Source organism: Camelina sativa, chromosome 20 (assembly GCF_030686135.1).
Source record: "Camelina sativa cultivar CO46 ecotype springtype chromosome 20, ASM3068613v1".
NCBI classification, from domain to species: Eukaryota; Viridiplantae; Streptophyta; class Magnoliopsida; order Brassicales; family Brassicaceae; genus Camelina; species Camelina sativa.
In genome coordinates, this window is record NC_141899.1 from 32,369,418 (window position 1) to 32,389,602 (window position 20,185).

Below are 20,185 nucleotides of genomic sequence, written 5' to 3' on the forward strand. Positions count from 1 at the left end.
GCACAATACTTAACCAAGTGATGCTCATCATCGTGTAGGTCAAGTGAGACCACACATTTTCCTTTTTTTGTTTTCCTGAGATCTACCGGCTACAATATCTGACACATTCCTCAGGGAACTGCGTGAGATGCATCACATAATAACGTGTCAGAATCATGATAGAAGTCTTCACCATGCAACGTCAGAATCATCATGTTAGTCATGATTCAAGAAGTTAGAAGAGGACGTCCTAATAAAATTTGTTGAATCACATTTGCATTTCACCATGAGGTTGCTGTTTTGGATTTTGCTGAAACGAGACAATATCACATATAGCAATTTCATCAAGCCCTTTTTCACTCCAGTGTCGAGGGTGAATCATTCCGTTACACACAAAAGCCAAACCCAAATTCTCTCCAACATAATATAAAAGCACAAAGGTATCATCCTTACCTGGCACGACGGCTTGAGAAATTAAAAGTGACAGTTAAGCTACACCAAACGACAACAGCAGTAATCAACAAAATTGGAGGGGTTGACAAAATCATCATGCGCGAACGGCTTGAGAACTTAAAAGTGACAGTTAACCATTGCAGATTATCAAGTGAGACTTTGAAAAAGATTTTCTTCATTCAACCGGAAAAGAGTCTTAGAGAGAAAAGAATCATATACCTGAAAGATAATCAAACAACAACCAGAAAGTTTTAAACAGGAAACAGAAGATAAAGGTCCCTTATAAGAGATAACCTTCGTGCTATATAACTTGAAAGGGTGGCTCGAACACCGAATCCAAAGAAAAATAAAATGTAAGCTGATAGGTTACCAAAGACTCTGACATCAGGATATATATGCTCTAATCTAATCTTCAACGTTCCCATTAGAATTCCTGCTTACTGTGAAGATGAAAAGGGGTCAGTTAACAATTTGCTTCACCATTGTAATTTGTATCCCTCTCTCAAATTTCCAGTATTTAGAGTTAAATCACATCTTTACTCATGCTGGATTTCTTCATCACGAACTGGAGTTTTTTTTTGTAAGACGTGCTTCATCTAGAAAATATTTATTTTCCCCTTGGAGATTTTCAACCATGTGCTTGACGACTGAATTGATATTTCCGTCTTGGAGTTACACTTTCATCACAGTTTGATTATTATCTCTTCCTGACCTTTGCTTCTTATTTGCCCGTCCATTGTCCCTTCTCGTTCTTTTCTTTCTCTTCACTCTTCCACAAACCCCTTCTGAATTTTCTTGATAGCTCTCCATAACAGCCATACTGTACACTGCTTTCTTTTTATTTACTCTTCTGTCAACGCCTTCTGAATTTTCTTGACAGCTCTTCCCAACAGGCATATCGTACTTTGCTTCATAAGAACTGATTTTGTTTTTATCATTTGCATACACCAAACTCAAACCACACTTCAACACCTTGAACTTTCCGTTCTCACTTGCACCGCCTGTCACAGTAAATTCAAGAGAGGCTTCGGTAGGATTGCATTCCTCCGAGTTACCGTCTTCAGGACACTTTATAGTATGTGGACAACTGGTGTAGCCAATAAAGACATGGTCTGACTCAATCTTGTCTTTCTCGTCTCTATGTCTGGTCCAACTTCCTACTGGACAAGTAAATGGGACCCAAGACTTGTCTGCATCTTTTACTTTAAAGGTGCAGATCACTGACAAGCAGCTGATTTGATCTAGGTGGTCAAGAGATGAGACTACAGCACACAGAGCAATGCCGGCAAGCTTCTTGTCATGCCAATGTGGGAGGAGATTTACTTCTAACTCAGATCCAACTGTTTCATGACAAAACCAAGAAGGCACTTCACATCCAGGAAAGGAAGTGCTGAACAAAGACTCTGAAACAAGACCCTGCAAAGTTCAAACGCGAAAACCTTAAAACTCTGCCAGAGTTTCTTTGAAATGCAAAAATTTGAGAGAGCGATACAGAGAGCGACAAAGCTAAAGAGATAGGTATAGAGAGATACCCCATTGTAACGTTTCCGAGCATATGACAACAGCTGGCATTTCCTTTGAGCATACGATGTGATTTCCTCCTTTGCAGCTTGTTTTAGGTTCTCACAGTTGGTGAAAATGAATGTGGAATGATTCTGCTCCGTTGGCATGATACGGGCCAAAGGCTTTGAAACTGTCTTCAGCGAACTACAACAGTGTGCATCTAAGCACTGAAGATTTGGTGGAAACTCTGGAACTGATGTAAGACTCGTACAATACTTCAGGTCCAGCCATTTAAGTTGAGAAAGCTGACTGATCCCAGCAGGAAGGCAGCTGATCTTAGTATTTCTGCTTAAGCACAAATACTGCAGTGAGGGTAGTTGTGGCATTACTTCAATGGCTGTCCCGTCCAAAAGTAAAATCTTCAATGAGCTGATGTTGATTTCTGGGAAAATCTTGAGATTTGAACAATCAGAGAGTATCAGTTCTTGAAGAGCTTTCAGCTCACAAACGCGGCCTGGGATTTCCTCCAGCATTTTGCAGTCTTTCATATTCAATACAACAAGTCTCTGGAGCTTCTCCATGTTCGCAGGAAGCTGACTTATTGCTGTTCCATCTATATATAGAGTTTCTAGATTTTCTGAAATCAACGGAAAATCCTTAAAAGTTGAGCAGCCGCTAAGAGTAAGTGTTTTCAGAGAAATCAAATTCATCTCTGGAAGATATTCAAGACTTGTGCACCCTTTCAGATTCAGGAAATCAAGCATTTTCATTCGTTCCATATCATGTGGCAACGTTTTCAGTGTTGTGCAACCTTCAAGGTTCAATCTTTTAAGCTTTTCAGCCTTTGATAATCCTGACAAGCTGCACAACTTCGTTGAGTGACTGAGATCGACCCACTTAAGGAATGGTGTATCCTATTGGGAAAAAAGAAAAAATCGTTCAGTTAAAAATACTATCCAAGTTAATTTAATCATTCACAAAAGCTATCAACAGATTATTCAGACACACACCTTGTCACCCTCCCAAAGTTGTTCAATCTCACTGTAGGGCAGCTTAAGGTCGACAAGATTAATCGGGTTGAAATCATTTGGAAGTTCCTCCAATGGGAATTTCAGCCAGTGGAGGCAACGAACCTCTTTCAACGGTAGCTTAAGTTTATCAGGGATGTTGATCTTATTGTTGGTTTTACATTCCTGAGGACAATGGGAATTGTAGAACTTGAGATACCGGAGATTTCCCATACTTAAGAAGTGGTCGCGGTCTAAGCTCGTTGCGTCTTTCACTTCAGACAAGTCTAGGAAAATACCTCTAACATTGGCAGGTTTCTAAGAAACAATAAAGAACACGACATTAGTGAAGAGAAAAAAAAAGTAAGCTTTTACTAATAAAACTCTAGAGGAACTTTTGGTCTCACCATTTTATTCTGCAGTACATTAATTATGCCTCCCTTGATTATGTCATGATGGAGCCACAGCCTCCGTTGTCTGCTATCATCCTGAGTAGATGCCTTAAGATCAAGTTCCCTTGAAAAAGTATACAACAGATCATGCATCTCCACTCGCCCATCACAAGTATTAATCAGGAACTTATCCGTGAGAGTTTTTACTGCACTCATTGCTTCAGCAGATCTAAGGTCAGATGAAGCAAGTAAACTTTCTACATAATCCTTGTCCTGTGATCTGAAACAGGCTATGTCGAGAAATGCATCTTTCTGCTCTGAAGTCAATTCATCATAGCTCACTTGGAAGACATTTACAATATTGGGGCTGGGACTCTGTGCAAGTCTCTTCAGTTTTGAATTCCAATGATCCATACTTTTCTTATTAAGCTCTCCGCCCAATACTTTGAGAGCTAGTGGATGGCCTCTGGCATAATGTACAAACCCTTCTGACAGCTTCATGAAATCTTTCTTCCGACGATTGGCGTGATCATCATTAAAGGCATGATAGTGAAATAGTTGTAAGCTATCTCTGTGGTTCAAATTTGGAACCATGTAAGTATCATCAACCAAACCATTTGTTAAGGACATATCGCTTGTTGCAATGACAACCCTGCTTCCTTCCTTACCCTCCTTAATCCAGTCTAGTATCTCACGAAGAGCATCTATCTGTTCCTTTTTACTAACATCATCAAGTACAACAAGAACTTTGCGTTCATGCAGTTGACTATATGGATCTTTGAAATTTTCCATGTGAGGATTGTTCAACTTAGACAACTCGCCTAACAGCATTTGAGGCAACCGACCCAACTCCAAATGCTTCAACTTTACACGGATTTGATCAATCAGCGCATGCCTCGTAAACTTGCCCTGCCACGTCTTGTAGAGCTCTTTAAGAAGTGTGGTTTTACCAATTCCAGGCATCCCAACAACTCCAATGATACGAGTTCCCTTGTATTTATGAATGTCCAACTTCTCTTCCAACTCTTTTAACCGTTGTTCGTTCCCAAAAGTCTTGTGCTTTTTCTCGCATCCTGAGGAAGAAGTTCCGACGATGCTCCTTCCTAAAGCCTCCACGGCTGGACCTTCTCTTCCCTCCAATGAAATTTCAGTCAGCGCTGTCTTCACCGCCTTCACAATGTCATTGACTTTCTCACTCTCAACACTGCAAATACAAAAAGCTAATGAGATTATGACCCCTCCCTAACTCCCATAAACAAAGGTTCAACAAGTATTCATAGATCTGTCTACAACTGTAATCCATACCTTTTCTTGTCAATGGTGATGCCCATAATGTTAGGAATCAAGTTAAAAGCTTCCATCCACTTCTTCTCCCTCTCATCACCCTTAGCCAAACTCCGGAAACTATCACCGAACTTGCCTTTGAGATCTCGAACGGTGGATGGCTCCAACTTGTAGAAGATTGGAATCGCAACGAGTGTTCCATCATCAGTACAATCCTTGATCTTCTCAAGCTCTCTGACGCACCAGAGCGAGTTGGTGTAGTTGCTGGAGAAGATAACCAAGACGATTTTGGACTCCTCGATTCTCTTTAATAGTATGTCTATAGGTTGACCTCTCTTCTCGTATTCGTCGATGAAGACGTTGATGTTGTTCCATTTCAAGTCCTTGACGAGATGGCTGACGAATTTCAGGCGCATATCCGCTCCACGGAAACTGATGAACACTTGATGTTGCGGTGGCGGCTGGTCGTCGACCGTAGAAATTGAGGATGTCTCCATCGCGAAAAGCTTTTCCCGGTGTGCTTGCTTGACCCCTTTTTTTTTTCACACTGGTGTGCGTTACAGTAGCAAGTAGCTAAAATTAATGTATTGACGATTATTTTTATTTCTTTTTGCAGTCAATAAATAATTCGTAAATTGACAAGTCTTTCTTTTTTCAGTCAGCTTGTTCACATTGGAAATTTGGAATGCACAAACGAAAGTAGAGAGTGTTTACACATAAACCGTAAACAAATTAACCAAAAAAAAAAAAAAAAAAAAAACGTACTATACCAAATTATATACTGTTTCCCTATTGTTATAGTTTTCTTTTTATAAAGCATACAATAAAATAAAATCTTCAAGTTAAAAAGGAAACCTAATGTGTACTTTTCTTAAATAAAAATTGATTTTTTTGAAAATTGCTCTAAAAAAATACCATATTTGAACCAAAATACTAAACAAATACCCAAATTTATAAATTACAATCATATTTAATATTTGTAGTATTTGAAATAAAAAGTTTGTAGTGGTATTTTTATTAAAAAAAACCTAATGATTGTATTTTTTTAAGACAATTTTCAGTTCAATAATTTTAGGATATTTCTCAATACTGATTTACTTTTTTTAAGTCATAACAACATAAAAATAAATCATTAGTCCAAATGACGTTGAAAATAATTAATTAATATATGAAATATTAATAAATAAAAAAGGGAGATTCTCAAAAATAGCACATATTTAAGTTTTTATATAAAATTTATCTCTTTAATTTGTTTTGCTTTTTGATTTATTTTTTAAATGAAATAATGTATAGACGATTCTGGTTGGTTGAAAAAGAAGATGTGAACATATAGGTTCATCCCTATGAGTGAACTTAAATATTTTTCGAATAAGAATATTCACTTCGCAGCAAAAATAAACAGTTTTTTTTCCATTCCAGGCAAAAGCAGAGGAAACTTTGTAAAACCTCAAAATTGGTTTGGTAGTTTCAATAGTAGAAAAGAATAGAGAGTTATCAAAGGTCAATTAAAACCTAATGTGCACTCAATCACAATCTAGTGGTATTGTCGTAACACTTTAGGAACGAATACACAGAGGCCAAACAATTGCACTATGAAATTATGAAGATCAAATATAGCTAAGACAAAAGAGGAAGTTTGTGTTTCAAGTAACTATCAAAAACAGAAAGTAAATAAGTTGTTTTTAATCAAAAAGGAAACATTAGGCGTAGGGAATCAAGAGGGAATAATATCTCGGACTAAAGTGACTAGTTGGGGATGCATCAGACATCGTTCTAGAACTCAAATCACGGTTGTAAAGCTAACTTACTCCCGCAGCGTTAACTATCTATGCAATGAATTTACTAAGCCCTAAACCATCGTTTGGATCTAGCAAACCAAGCAAGCAATAACAAGTTCAAGTTTGATTAGTTCACAAGGTGCCTTAACTTCAACTTTCGTTGGCTAAGGATCACCTTGCTCACCTAAGTTCTTGTCAAGCAACTCAACAACACTTTTGGTGCCACGATGAATTAAAAGTGTATAATTAAAATATTGAGAAATATCCTTGGATAACACCCTTTTATGTTTTTCTTCCAAATCTAGCACACACACTTTGATTTTCCAAATGTAGCATTTGAATATATATTAAATATTTACTTTAAATACCAAAATTCATTGTTTTAAAAATCAAACTCACTATTATAGATTATTTCAGCGAAGATCTGAGATCGACTTGCTTTTTCGGTTCACCTTACTCCACTGATTTAACAGCTACAACCTCCGCCATCGTAAGAAAAATCCAATCTGTAATTGGACTCATGACGACAAGACTCTCCCCCCTAATCATCGTCGTCGTTGCCGTCTCAGCTTGTTCCAACGTTGATCGGTCAGCTACTGAGTGTAGGCACAAGATGGAAAAGATTCATACAAAGATGAAGAAGTGAAACAGAGTATGGGAACTATCTCGATTTGGCCGTTCTATAATCAAATGGAAGATTTGGATTTGAATGCTTCTCCTAACTCACCTTGTCCTCTCACACGACCACCAAGGCGACGAAGATGAAGAAGATGATTAGATACAGAGAAAATCAAGGAGTATTAATTACATATTGAGAAGACCGTGGAAGAAGAGATTAGAGCAAGAGGCGAAGGAAAGGAGCGAGAGCCGTGGAAGAAGAGATTAGAGCGTTTGCTGAGAGAGTTGTGATAATTGAGAAGAAGAAGATGGAGTTTGCTAAGGAGATAATGAGGCTTCGTAAGGAGATGGAGGTAGAAGGATTAATTTGATTAAGACTTCTCAAGCTCAACTTCTTCAGTCTCTCTACTCTTCCTTTGATTCTTCTTTATAACTAGAAGAGATTATTAATTAAGCAAATAAAACAGAATTATCTGTTGGATTCAGAAGCTGGAGTTTGTGATGAATGTAAAATCTGAGATGTTGCAACAACTGATTTTTTTATGAAAGCCATCATAAATTTAAAAGATTCTTCCTCAATATAATTCAATCTTTCGTGAATCATTTTGTTTGTTTATTTTATTGTTTGAACCATGCGCATATCACATATGGTAGTATGTAGGCCTGTAAACGGAGCAGATATCCAGTTTTTTTGGGATATCCGTATCCGTATCCGTATCCGTTTTATTCGTAATTTGTTATCCGTATTCGTATCCGAAAATTTCGGATATCCGTTATCCTGATATCCGTTAAATATTCGATTATCCACGGATATCCGTAAAAATATATTTTTTTTTAAAAAAATACATATTTTAGACTGAAATACAGCGTATTTGTATAAAATACCATGTATTTTGGACAAAAAATACCGGATATCCGTATATAAGTACCGGATATCCGTGAAAAATCGAATATCCATTTTAAAATTTAGTATTATCCGTATCCGTATCCGAATATAATACATGATATCCGGGAAGAAACAAATATTCGTTATCCGTTTTAAAATTTAGCACTATCCGTATTTGTATCTGTATCCGTTTTATCTGCTATTTCACTATCCGTATCCGTACCCGTTTGTCCGGATATCCGTTTTTTTTGGAGCGGATTCGGATACGAATACGGATATCCGCGGATAACGGATAATAATCTCAGGACTAGTAGTATGCTCTGTCCTATTTCATCATCCTGCAGTTTTGGGTCAGTTTGAGGTCAGTTGTTCCCTCCGTACTGTTGCTAGAGAGCTGCTTTCCATCTATCTCCTACATGAAAGGATTTGAGTACATCCAAATAGCCCAGAAAATGACAGCCATAAAAAGGCGATCAGTCTTCATCAAATTGGCTCCAGATGCGTGTTTTCCTCCCCAAAACACTCAATTTCCTTCCAAAGTAATCTAGAACCTGTACAGACTCACAAAATACTAAAAAGACTCTAAAAGCACACTTTGACTCAATAAAAGACTTAAAACAAATATAAAGCTATGGTTAAAACTAATAAAATACAGGCACATCAGAGAGAGATATAAGGTGAAGATAGAGACTGAACTTTCTCTGGAGAAGATATTGGGTTAGAAAAAATTAAAGGAATTGATCATCAATTCGCAAAGCAACGATGTCAGAGGAAGACAAATAAAGACAATGTCAAAGATTGATGACGCCGGAGGAAGATGATGTCGGTGGAAGTTTGAAATTGCCGGAGAAATTCTGAAATTGACGATGCTGAATGAAGACATATAACTCAGATCGGATGCTCACCTTCACCAACGACAACCACCGTCATCGTTTCGTCAAAAATCGATAACAAAATAAATCGTAGATAGAAGATATTTTGATATTTGATATAAAAATAGAATGTGTGCTATTTAAAATAATATTCATAAAGGGTAGTTTTAGAAAATTAGAAAATGTGTGCTAATTTTGGAAGAGAAACTTAGATTAGTGTTATTATAGGGTATTTCTCAAAATAAACTGACAGCTAAGAAAAAGTTACTTTTATTAACATTTAAGTGAAAATTCAGTAAAAAAATTTGGGTTTTCTACCCAAAAAAATAATAATTAAAGTCTTTTTTGCTGCAATTGTACCTTCCAACTTTTAAAAATGCACAACATCACTAAAACCATCTCCAATGGTTTTCTCTATTTTTTCCTCTATAATAGGGAAACTCTATAATAGAGGTAAGTTTTACTCCAATGGTCCTCTATAAAATAGAGATTGCTATTTTTTCTTCTATTTATAGAGGAATCTTTGTAAAAAAATAGGATTCCTCTATAAATAGAGGAAAAAATAGCAATCTCTATTTTAGAGATGAAAATAGAGGACTATTAGTGTAAAACCCACCTCTATAATAGAGTTATTGAGAAACTCTATAATAAAGGCAAAAATAGAGAACTATTAGAAATGCCTAAAAGACAGACGGACTCAGAAAGCTTCTTTTGTTTTCTTTTTTATTTTTTTCAGACAACACGACTTCCATGAGTAAAAAGTAAAAACAACGACTAAAATATTATTTTAAATATAGTAATAATTATATATTTTAGCCGAAAGTTTCATTTGGTAAAGTAAAGTCCATAAAAACGACGACTCAAAAAGCTTATTTTTCTTTTTCTTTTTCAGACAACACGAATCTTTTCCAAACAACAACTAAAATATTATTTTAAATATTAATAATTATATATTTTGAGCCAAAAAAATTCATTTGGTAAAGTAAAGTCCATGAAAAACCACTGAGATTTGAGAGAGAGTGGTTCAACCAATGTCAAATCAAAAAAGCATTGTCGTCACAAACAAAATTCCAGCAAAATCTAAGGTTTGTTCCAAGTGTCAAAGCGCGAAATCATGACCAATTGTGAAAAGGCTGAGGGATTCGTCTGCATCAGCTGCTTAGACGAGGTACGGTTATCTTTCGCGAGCCACCTCTCCGAAGCTCTCCGCCGTAAAGGCATAAATAATGTAGTCATAGATGTAGATAGCGATGATCTTTGCAAGGAGTCGCAGGAAAAGGTAGAGAAAGCTAGGGTCTCTGTGATGGTTTTATCCGGAAACTGTGATTCTTTCGAGGTATGGCTTGACAAGTTCGCGAAGGTTCTCGAGTGCCACCAAAGGAACAAGGACCAGGTGGTGGTTCCAGTGTTATACGGTGACAGTCAATTACGGCTCAAATGGCTTCTCGCGCTTGATTTGAGAGGCGTATCACCAATTCACAAATCCAGGTATCTACTTATATGAGATGAAACGAGATTGTGATCTGCAATTTTATTGTTAGCTGTTTGAATCGTCAAACCTATCAAAATATGCGCAGGACGGAATGTAGTGACTCCACACTTGTAGAAGAGATTGTGAGAGATGTGTACGAGAAGCTTTTTTCTATGGAACGAATTGGAATCTATCCGAAGCTGCTGGAGATTGAAAAAATGGTTAACAAGCAACCGTTTGGCATCCGCTGTGTTGGTATTTGGGGTATGCCTGGCATAGGAAAGACGACACTTGCTAAAGCAGTCTTTCACCAAATGTCTGGCACCTTTGATGCTTCTTGTTTTATCCAAGACTCTGACAAATCTGTTCATGAGAAGGGTCTTTATTGTTTGCTGGAGGAACAACTTTTGAAAGATAAGCGGACCGTTATGGAACTGAGCTCGCTTAGAGACAGATTGAACAATAAGAGAGTTCTTGTTGTTCTCGATGACGTGCGCAATGCTCTGGTTGCAGAGTCTTTTCTCGAGGGGTTTGACTGGCTACGACCCGGAAGCCTGATCATCATAACCTCTAGAGATAAACAGGTGTTTCACCTTTGCCGGATCAATCAAATATATGAGGTTCAGGGTTTAAAGGAGAGAGAGGCTCTACAACTCTTCTTGATGTGCGCTTCTTTAAAGGATATAGTAGAGCAGAAGAATCTCCACGAGCTGTCTATGAAAGTAATAAATTATGCTGATGGAAACCCGTTAGCTATCAGTGTTTATGGAAGAGAGCTGAAAGGTAAGAAAAAACTCTCGGAAATGGAGACTGCATTCCTCAAACTCAAGCTTCGTCCTCCATTTAAGATTGTCCATTCGTTTAAAAGCAGCTACGACACACTCAGTGACGACGACAAGAACATTTTTCTGGACATAGCCTGTTTCTTCCAGGGAGAAAATGTCAACTACGTGATACAACTGTTTGAGGGTTGTGGTTTTTTTCCGCATGTTGGAATTGATGTTCTTGTTGAGAAGTGTCTGGTGACTATATCAGAAAACCGAGTGCGGTTGCATAATCTGACCCAAGATATTGGCCGAGAAATAACAAAAGGAGAAACAATACAGATCGAGAGGCGCAGAAGACTGTGGGAACCTTGGAGCATCAAATATTTATTAGAATATAATGAAGACGAAGGAAATGGAGAACCTAAGACAACCTTCAAACGTGCTCAGGTCTGTTATATATTGATAGTTTCATATTTTAACCTACTTTATGAGCTTACGTCCTAATATATCCACTTGGAATATCCTTCCAGGGCTCTGAAGAGATCGAAGGCATGTTTCTGGACACATCAAACTTAAGATTTCATGTGCAGCCCTCTGCCTTTAAGAATATGTTGAACCTTAGATTACTCAAGATCTACTGTTCCAATCCTGAAGTCCATCCTGTAATTAATTTCCCCAAAGGCTTATTCCTTTCTCTTCCTAATGAGCTAAGACTCCTCCATTGGGAGAACTATCCTCTGCGATCTTTGCCTCAAAGTTTTGATCCTAGGAACCTTGTCGAAATCAACATGCCGTACAGTCAACTTGAGAAACTTTGGGGTGGAACCAAGGTAAGTAAACTCTGATATGCGTCTTTCACGTCTATCATGACTTGACAAATTTTGTTGTTATTCATTTGGCTTTTTTTTTTCCTTTGGTCTTCTCAGAACTTGGAGATGTTGAAGACGATCAGGCTTTGCCATTCCCAAAACCTAGTTAATATCGATAATCTCGTAAAAGCTCAAAATCTTGAGGTAATTGATCTCCAAGGTTGTACAAGACTGCAGAGTTTCCCAGCCGCAGGTCACTTGCTGCATCTACGAGTTGTAAATCTCTCAGGTTGCATAGACATTAAAAATGTCCTAGAGATTCCACCAAATATTGAGACACTAAACCTAGAGGGAACTGGCATATTAGCATTACCGCTTTCCACAGTTAAGCCAAACCACAGAGAGCTTGTGAATTTTCTAACAGAAATTCCGGGTCTTTCAGAGGCCTCGAAACTTGAGCGTTTAACAAGTCTGCTGGAATCTAGATCATCTTGTCAAGATCTTGGGAAGCTTATTTGCTTGGAGCTGAAATATTGTTCTTGTTTGCAGAGTTTGCCAAACATGGCTAATTTAGATCTTCTCAATGTTCTTGATCTCTCTGGTTGCTCAATGCTCAATTCTATTCAGGGTTTCCCTCGGTTTCTGAAAGAGTTATATCTTGCTGACACTGCAATTAGAGAAGTGCCACAACTTCCTCAAAGTCTAGAACTCTTTAAAGCACATGGATCTTGTTTGCGAAGTTTGCCAAACATGGCTGGTTTAGAATTTCTCAAAGTTCTTGATGTCTCTGGTTGCTCAGAGCTCGAGACTATTCATGGTTTTCCTCGGAACCTGAAAGAGTTAGATTTTGCTGGCACTACGTTAAGAGAAGTGCCACAACTTCCTTTAACCCTAGAGCTCTTGAATGCACATGGTTCTGATAAGCTTCCTATGCATTACACATTCAGCAATTTTTTTGATCTATCTCCTCAAGTGGTCAATGATTTTTTGGTGAAAGCGCTGACTAATGTAAAACACATACCAAGAGAGTATACACAGGTAATACTCTCTTCTTCTGCCTCTTTCTTGTTTACTTACTTCTCCATTAGCTCTCTTTCTCTCCATCACCCCCTCAATCCCGTTCTCCTTCTCTGTCCGCCTCTCTCTATTATGCCTGTTACGTACACCTAATCACACCCTCCTCATATCATATCTGACTTATTTTGCGTTATTGCAACAGGATATCAACAAAGCTCCGACTTTCAGCTTCAGTGCGCCGTCACATACAAATCAAAATGCCACAGTTGGTCTGCAACTAGGATCTTCTGTAATGACACGACTAAATCCTTCTTGGAGGAACACGCTTGTGGGCTTTGGTATGCTGGTAGAAGTTGCATTTTCGGAGGACTACTGTGATCCTGCAGGTTTTGGCATAAGTTGTGTTTGCAGATGGAGCAACAAAGAAGGCCGCTCTTATAGGATAGAAAGAAATTATCACTGTTGGCCACCAGGGAAAGTTGTTCCAAAAGTTCGAAAGGATCATACGTTTGTCTTTTGTGATCTCAACATGCGCCCAAGTACCGGTGAAGGAAGTGACCCTGATATCTGGGCTGACTTAGTTGTATTTAAGTTTTTTCCTATTAATCAGCAGACAAAGAGTCTAAACGACAGGTTCACAGTGACAAGATGTGGAGTCCGTGTAATAAATTTGACAAGTGGCAATACAAGTCTGAAGAATATATCACCAGTTTTGTCCTTGGATCCGATGGAGGTTTCTGGTTATGGAGTAGTTGAAGAAGCATTGAGAGTCAGTTATGATGATTTACAGGAGATGGATAAAGTTCTATTTCTTTACATAGCGTGTTTGTTCAATGAAGACGACGTTGATCTGGTGGCACCACTTATTGCCGGCATCGACTTGGATGTTATCTCTGGGCTCAAGGTCTTAGCCGATGTGTCTCTCATAAGTGTATCATCCAATGGGGAAATAGTGATGCCTTGGTTGCTACTAAAAATGGGTAAAGAAATCCTCCATGGACAATCCATGCTGCTGTCTGATTGTGAGAGTTCCATGAGCGAAAATTTGTCTGACGTACCAAAAAAGTAAGTTCTCTTTTTATATCAATCTCTTATTACTTATAAATTTCAAGGGTATGTGCAGGCCGGAGTCTATATATATAAAACACATCATATCTCAAACCAAACTGATTATGTCCCACGCTAACATTGATTACAATAAATTAGCTATAAATTCCAACATATATTCACGTATAAATTACATGGGTTTCAATGTTTATTGATATTATTACATTAACGATAGACGCAGGAAGCCCAACACAAAGAAAGTGGTTTGCGTACCGGCTACATATGGTGGAGATTCATGGAGTTGGCGAAAGTACGGTCAAAAAGAGATCTTAGGTTCTCGTTTCCCAAGGTACTCATGTTTTTTTCTATATATATAAAAAGTATATAACCTCTATATTCGTGTATATGTATATTCTTTGCAAATGATAATCGTATCGAGCGAGAAAAAGCCGCCTACGTATAAGCCTTTAAATTCTTAATGATGCAAACTTATTCTCTCCCGATTTAATTGTGCGTGAGTATCAAATGGATTGTGACTTCACATGTTTGTGTAATTAGATTATGGTTAGTTATGTTTTTGATGGTTCCTCGAAGGATTGATTAATTTTTTGTTCCTCAGGAGTTACTACAGGTGCAGTCACAGGTTCACGCAAAATTGTTTAGCTGTGAAACAAGTCCAACCTAGCGACAGCGATCCAAACATGTGCACAATTACTTATATCTCTGAGCATAACCATCCACTGCCCACTCAACGCAAGGCTCTCGCCGGCTCCACTCGTTCCACTTCCTCCTCTATCTGCTCAGCCGTAACTACTACTTCTGCCTCATCTAGAGTCTCCCAAAACAAAAACAAACCAAATAAACCCCACTTGCCTTCCTCCTCCACTCCTCCTGGAGATGCGGCCGACGTGTTTAAAGAGAAGGACATGGAGGAGTGTCAGGAAAATATGGAGTTTTATAATGACGTTGAAGAAACACGTACACTGGAATTGTTCCCAGAGTTTCAGCATCAGCCGGAGGACGACCCATGTTCAACAGTAATCTTTGATCAGACTGTCTTTGATAGAAAAACTCCGACTAAGTTGGTCTCTCACAGTAGTAATATCATTGAACACGACAACTCCTCAGGTTTGTTCCCAATCCCAATCCCAATCCCAAAGTTAGATCAGCCGGAGGAAGACCTTTCAAGAATATGGGATTACCCGGCATGGGATTGCCCGACATGGGATTACCCGACATGGGATGATATACTTGGAAAGAGTAAAAAGGAATAATGGACACGTGTAAGGTGGAGATTAGAAGCTTGAAACAGGGACTGAGATCATTTGAATGCTAACAGAGGAAAGAAGTGTTAGTAGATAACAAGGCTCTCGCCGGCTTCACCCGTTCCACTTCCTCCTCTAACTGCTCAGCCGTAACTACCACTTCTGCCTCATCTAGAGTCTCCCGAAACAAAGACAAACCAAATGAACTCCACTTGCTTTCCTCCTTCACTCCTCCTGGAGATGCAGTCGACGTGTTTAAAGAGAAGGATATGGAGGAGTGTCAGGACAATATAGAGTTTTATAATGACGTTGAAGATACACGTACACTGGAATAGTTCCCAGAGTTTCAGCATCTTCCTCATCTTCCGGAGGAAGAAGACCCATGGTCAACAGTAATCTTTGATCAGACTCTCTTTAATACAGAAGCTCCGGAGGAAGACCCATTTTCACCAATATGGGTATGGGATAACTATAAGGTGAGTAAACAGGAGTAATGGACACATTTAAGGTGAAGATTATAAGCTGAATTCAAGGACTAATATACGGTGCTCCCGATTATTCCTCCACAAATCCCAAAGCCTAACACCAAAATTCCCCTCCAGTTTTTTAACCTACAATCGCTAACACCTTGTAGAAGATTGGAATGATTAGGAGTTTGCCTTCATCCATGCGTTCTTTGATCTTGAAGAATTCGTCTAAGCACCATGTTTGAGAAGATTACGATCGCAACCTCGACTCCTTGATACTCCTGTAATGTCTCTAACTGGCAACTCATCCTCGTCTATGTCAACATTGAATCCAACCCTTTTCAAGGCTTCCAAAAGTTCACCAACAAAGCTGTCTCGCAGGTCTGTTCCCCGGAAGTTGATAAACTCTTTATGGGCTGAGGGGGGTTTTAGATCACTATAGTAGAGCTTTTGTTAATTTCTCCTTTCTTCTTTTCTTCACTTAGGGCCTGTTCGTTTTCATGCCACTGGCGACAGAAATCAGCGACAGCTTTTTGAAAAATAACAAAAAAAACCCTAAATCTCATTCTTCTCTATCCCGATTCATCTCTCTTTCTCATCTCCATATTAATTAATTTAAATCTACACAATTTACAATTTTTATCAATACACATAATTATTATACATTTAAAAGGTAAAAATTTAAAAAAAGTTAAAAAAATCATAGTCTCTAGCCACAGTCAAACGAACGATGTAACAACAGATTTTAACGACATTTTAATGACAGTCGCTGATTTAGCGACAGTATTCAGCGACAAGGAAAACAAACAATATAGCGACAGCTTTTAGCGACAGTCGCTGATTTAGCAACAGGAATCAGAGACAGGAAAACGAACAACAAACCAGCAAGATGAAAACGAACAGGGCCTACTGTGACGACTCTCTTGTTCTCAACACTATTATCTATCACCAAGGAAACTGTCGTCACTTATTATTGAGCTCCCGCATAATTCTGCTTCACCTTGGTCACTCTTCAGTCTCAACTACGTCCGTTGGATTTTATTCAAACTTTGCAATCCAGGGCTTATCATCATCATTTGGAGGAGTTCACAAAGTCATCTGCTCCTCGCACAATCGTGACCTTCTAACTTTCTCCACCATTGACATCTGAGACAACATTCTCTTGCCATCCTTGACTATATGTGACTATGTGAGTGATAAACTTGGACTCATCACTACCAAAAAAAGAGTAAGGGAAAACAGTAAGAGACCGTTTGACCTTTGTAAGCCATACCTACTAATTTGAAGCATATGTAACTGAGACTACACGAATCCGTTAGCTCTAGTTTCTATCTTACCTCCTAATAAATTCCTACAAACTACAATGTTCCATTTTTGTTTTACAATTACAAAAATTGATGTAGAGGTAGAATCGTTATCTGTTCCTATGCAACTGAAACCCTATCATACAAACTGAATCCAATGCTTCTTTCCAAATCTTGTATGATTCAAGAAGTTAAGACCAAAACCACCTTCTCCTTCAAGTGCTTGTAAAAGATCGGAATCACCATGATTCTACCTTCATCTATTCCTTCTCTAATTTTCAAAAGCTCATCTACAGACCGTCTCGACTCAGTGTACCTGCTCGAGAAGACTACAAGCGCAGTCCTCGAATCCTCAATCCCTTTAAAATCTCCATCAGTCAGCTCGCATGTCAATGAGAGAGAGTGGGGATTTGGGGGAAATGGTTTTGGAAGAAGAGATTGAGAGTTGAAGAAAGAGAACAACATTTTCGTCAATGCCAATTTTAAAATGACTCGCAACTTTCTCGGCCAAATTTATATCATCATTATTCATTGATACTCAGATACATGTTTCACATTAGGATTTCCTAATCATGATGCACTCCAAGAGACGTCAAAATTTTATGTCTTCTGCTGCTGATGCTGTTTATGAATACAAATATTAATTTATGAAATGGCGAACCTGATTGCAATTATAAGTTCATCCAAATTGCTTTGTATCACTCTGTTTTAGTTTTAACTTTTGAGACATGAGAAACAAACTGTTAAACAATGACAATGTCATTATGATTTATGACAATGTCATTATGACACATCAACTATTAGGAATGTCCATATCTGTAATGGGAGATTTGATTGATTCAAATCTCTCCTCTGCTTTATTAACAATTACTGCACATATATCTTCTTCCCTTTCTTGTGTATTACTCTGTGTATAAATTGTACCATTAGCTGGCAAAAAAAAAAAAAAAATTGTATCATTATACTCAATAACAAATCATCAGTTTCTACAAGTTTATATGGTATCAGAGCCCTAAAGAGATATCTTAAGAAAACCTAGCCGCTCTTTCTTATTTTTTCTCTCCTTTTCGATCCTTCCTTCTTCAATGGCCTCTGAAACTATTGCTGTTCCTGACAACACCACCCTCCTCGGCGTCAATATGGCAAACATCACTAAGCTCACGGCTGACAAATTCCTTATGTGGAGTCGTCAAGTTCATGCTCTGCTCAATGGGTAAGCCCTTGCAGCTTACCTTGATGGCTCAACTGCTGCACCTCCGTTGACTATCACTACCGATGGTGCTGTCACCACCAACCCTGACTACACGCACTGGCAGCGGCAAGATCAGTTGATCTACAGTGCTTTGTTGGGTGCCATCTCAGTCTCGGTGCAGATCTGGGAGAAACTCTCGTCGACTTACGCCAATCCTAGTCGTGGCCATGTCCAACAGACCCGTCAACAAATCACGCAATGGAAAAAGGGTAGTAAGTCCATTGATGAGTATGTTCAAGGGTTTGTAACCCGTTTTGAACAGCTCGCCCTCCTTGGTAAGCCTATGGATCACGATGACCAGATTGAATTCATTGTTGATGGTCTCTCTAAAGACTACAAGCAAGCGGTTGATCAAATCCAAGCTCGTGATGTTACTCCTTCGATAACTGAGGTTCATGAGAAGCTGTTAAATTATGAAATCAAGCTTCTCACCATGGTGTCTCCCTCATCCATCACTCCGATCTCTGCAAACACTGCTAGCTACCGTCCCTCTGGCAGCAACAACTACAACAGCAACAATAACCAAAACACTTACTCTCGTGGTCAATCTCGTACCAATTACCGTGGCAACAATCACCAACACCACCACTATCAACAACGCTCCGATCACTCCTCTCGTGGCTATCAAGGCAAATTTCAGATTTGCGGCATTTTTGGTCACAGCGCACGTCGTTGTTTGCAGCTTGCTCAATATTCTTCCTCCCAGCCTCGGGCAAACGTTGCTGCTGCGTCTTCTTCAGACCCTTGGTTGCTCGACTCTGGTGCTACTCATCACATTGCCTCTGATCTTGCAAACTTGTCGTTGCACCAACCCTACAATGGAGGTGAAGCTGTTGTAATTGGTAACGACTCTGGGTTACCAATCACCCACACTGGTTCTACACTTTTACCATCTATTACACATCCTTTGCATCTCAACAATGTTCTCTATGTTCCTTTGATGCAAAAGAATCTTATCTCTGTTTACAAACTTTGCAATGCTAACCACCGTTCTATCCTTCATGTTTTCAGGTGATGGATCTCAGAACGGGGTCCCGTTACTCCGCGACAGCACCAAGAATGAGCTTTATGAGTGGCCTATCTCCTTGCCGATTGCTTCTATCTTTTTCACCGCAACCATTGATGTCAAAACCACCACAGCAGATTGGCATGCTAGACTAGGCCACCCTTCCCATCCTATTCTTAAAAATATTCTCTCTCGTTTTTCTTTGCTGCATTCCAATTCTATGTCGCAAACTCTTCCTTGCAGTGACTTTTTGCTTAATAAAACTCATAAACTCTCATTTTCTCAATCCTCTATTATCTCCACTAGACCTCTTGAATATTTATTCATTGATGTTTGGACATCTCCTGTTCTCTCTGTCGACAATTATAAGTATTACCTTCTTATCATTGATCACTACTCAAAATATACCTGGCTTTTTCCTCTTAAACTTAAGTCTCAGGTCAGAGACACCTTCATCCGTTTCTGAGCTCTTGTCAAAAATAAATTTCAGACCAAAGTGGGAACCTTATTTTCTGATAATGATGGAGAATTTCTTGCTCTTCGTGATTTTCTCTCATCTAACAGCATCACTCATCTCACTTCCCCTCCTCAAACACTAGAGCACAATGGCCTTGCTGAACAAAGACATCGCCATATTGTTGAGACAGGTCTTACCCTTCTTACTAAAGCAAACATCCCTACCACATACTGGACCTATGCTTTTGCTACAGCCATCTACCTTATAAACCGTATGCATACTCCAACCTTATCCCTCCAATCTCCATTCAAACTACTCTTCAACACAGATCCAAACTATGCCAAATTAATTTTTTTGGCTGCTTAAGCTTTCCATGACTTCGCAAAGGATCGATAGGCCACGCTTTCACGGTTCATATTCGTACTGAAAATCAGAATCAAACGAGCTTTTACCCTTTTGTTCCACACGAGATTTCTGTTCTCGTTGAGCTCATCTTAGGACTCCTGCGTTATCTTTTAACAGATGTGCTGCGCCAGCCAAACTCCCCACGT

At 38.8% G+C, this 20,185-nt stretch overlaps 2 protein-coding genes and 1 pseudogene across 6 annotated transcripts; 2 read left to right on the top strand and 1 right to left on the bottom strand.

Moving 5' to 3' along the window:
• Positions 1 to 590: 590 nt before the first annotated feature.
• LOC104771736 (disease resistance protein RPS4) lies at positions 591 to 5,305 on the bottom strand. Of its 4 annotated transcripts, none has more exons than XR_764919.3 (6): positions 4,640 to 5,214; positions 3,350 to 4,538; positions 2,946 to 3,260; positions 1,965 to 2,849; positions 803 to 1,848; positions 591 to 651 (listed from the first exon to the last, which is right to left on the bottom strand). XR_764919.3 is itself a non-coding variant. In XM_010496311.3 (5 exons), exons 1-5 carry the CDS (start codon positions 5,113 to 5,115, stop codon positions 1,105 to 1,107), a joined length of 3,609 nt encoding a protein of 1,202 aa, XP_010494613.1. In that variant the 5' UTR covers positions 5,116 to 5,305; the 3' UTR covers positions 591 to 1,104. The 4 variants fall into 4 exon arrangements, 2 of the variants coding, with proteins under 2 accessions (XP_010494613.1, XP_087362610.1); XR_015593948.1 differs by having other exon boundaries at positions 3,368 to 4,538; positions 4,640 to 5,210; XM_010496311.3 differs by having other exon boundaries at positions 591 to 1,848; positions 4,640 to 5,305.
• A 1,611-nt stretch (positions 5,306 to 6,916) lies between these two features.
• On the top strand, positions 6,917 to 7,447 carry LOC147919740 (uncharacterized; annotated as a pseudogene).
• Positions 7,448 to 9,722: 2,275 nt separating this feature from the next.
• On the top strand, positions 9,723 to 16,188 carry LOC104771734 (disease resistance protein RRS1-like). 2 transcript variants are annotated; one of them, XM_010496310.2, is made up of 7 exons: positions 9,723 to 10,260; positions 10,350 to 11,457; positions 11,541 to 11,840; positions 11,937 to 12,857; positions 13,039 to 13,901; positions 14,119 to 14,232; positions 14,503 to 16,188. In XM_010496310.2, exons 1-7 carry the CDS (start codon positions 9,887 to 9,889, stop codon positions 15,155 to 15,157), a joined length of 4,335 nt encoding a protein of 1,444 aa, XP_010494612.2. In that variant the 5' UTR covers positions 9,723 to 9,886; the 3' UTR covers positions 15,158 to 16,188. The 2 variants fall into 2 exon arrangements, with proteins under 2 accessions (XP_010494612.2, XP_087362609.1); XM_087506483.1 differs by lacking the exons at positions 14,119 to 14,232; positions 14,503 to 16,188 and having other exon boundaries at positions 9,738 to 10,260; positions 13,039 to 13,905.
• Positions 16,189 to 20,185: the final 3,997 nt, after the last annotated feature.

What these genes read in the sequence shown, in the direction of transcription:
- LOC104771736 (XM_010496311.3), bottom strand. Translation starts at nt 5,115, where the DNA reads ATGGAGACATCCTCAATTTCTACGGTCGACGACCAGCCGCCACCGCAA. An exon ending in ATGTACTGCAGAATAAAATG is followed by an intron (nt 3,261 to 3,349) that starts GTGAGACCAAAA and finishes ATTGTTTCTTAG; the next exon opens with AAACCTGCCAATGTTAGAGG. An exon ending in CTCGGAAACGTTACAATGGG is followed by an intron (nt 1,849 to 1,964) that starts GTATCTCTCTAT and finishes TGAACTTTGCAG; the next exon opens with GGTCTTGTTTCAGAGTCTTT.
- LOC104771734 (XM_010496310.2), top strand. Translation starts at nt 9,887, where the DNA reads ATGACCAATTGTGAAAAGGCTGAGGGATTCGTCTGCATCAGCTGCTTA. An exon ending in TCACCAATTCACAAATCCAG is followed by an intron (nt 10,261 to 10,349) that starts GTATCTACTTAT and finishes AAATATGCGCAG; the next exon opens with GACGGAATGTAGTGACTCCA. An exon ending in TACCAAGAGAGTATACACAG is followed by an intron (nt 12,858 to 13,038) that starts GTAATACTCTCT and finishes TTATTGCAACAG; the next exon opens with GATATCAACAAAGCTCCGAC.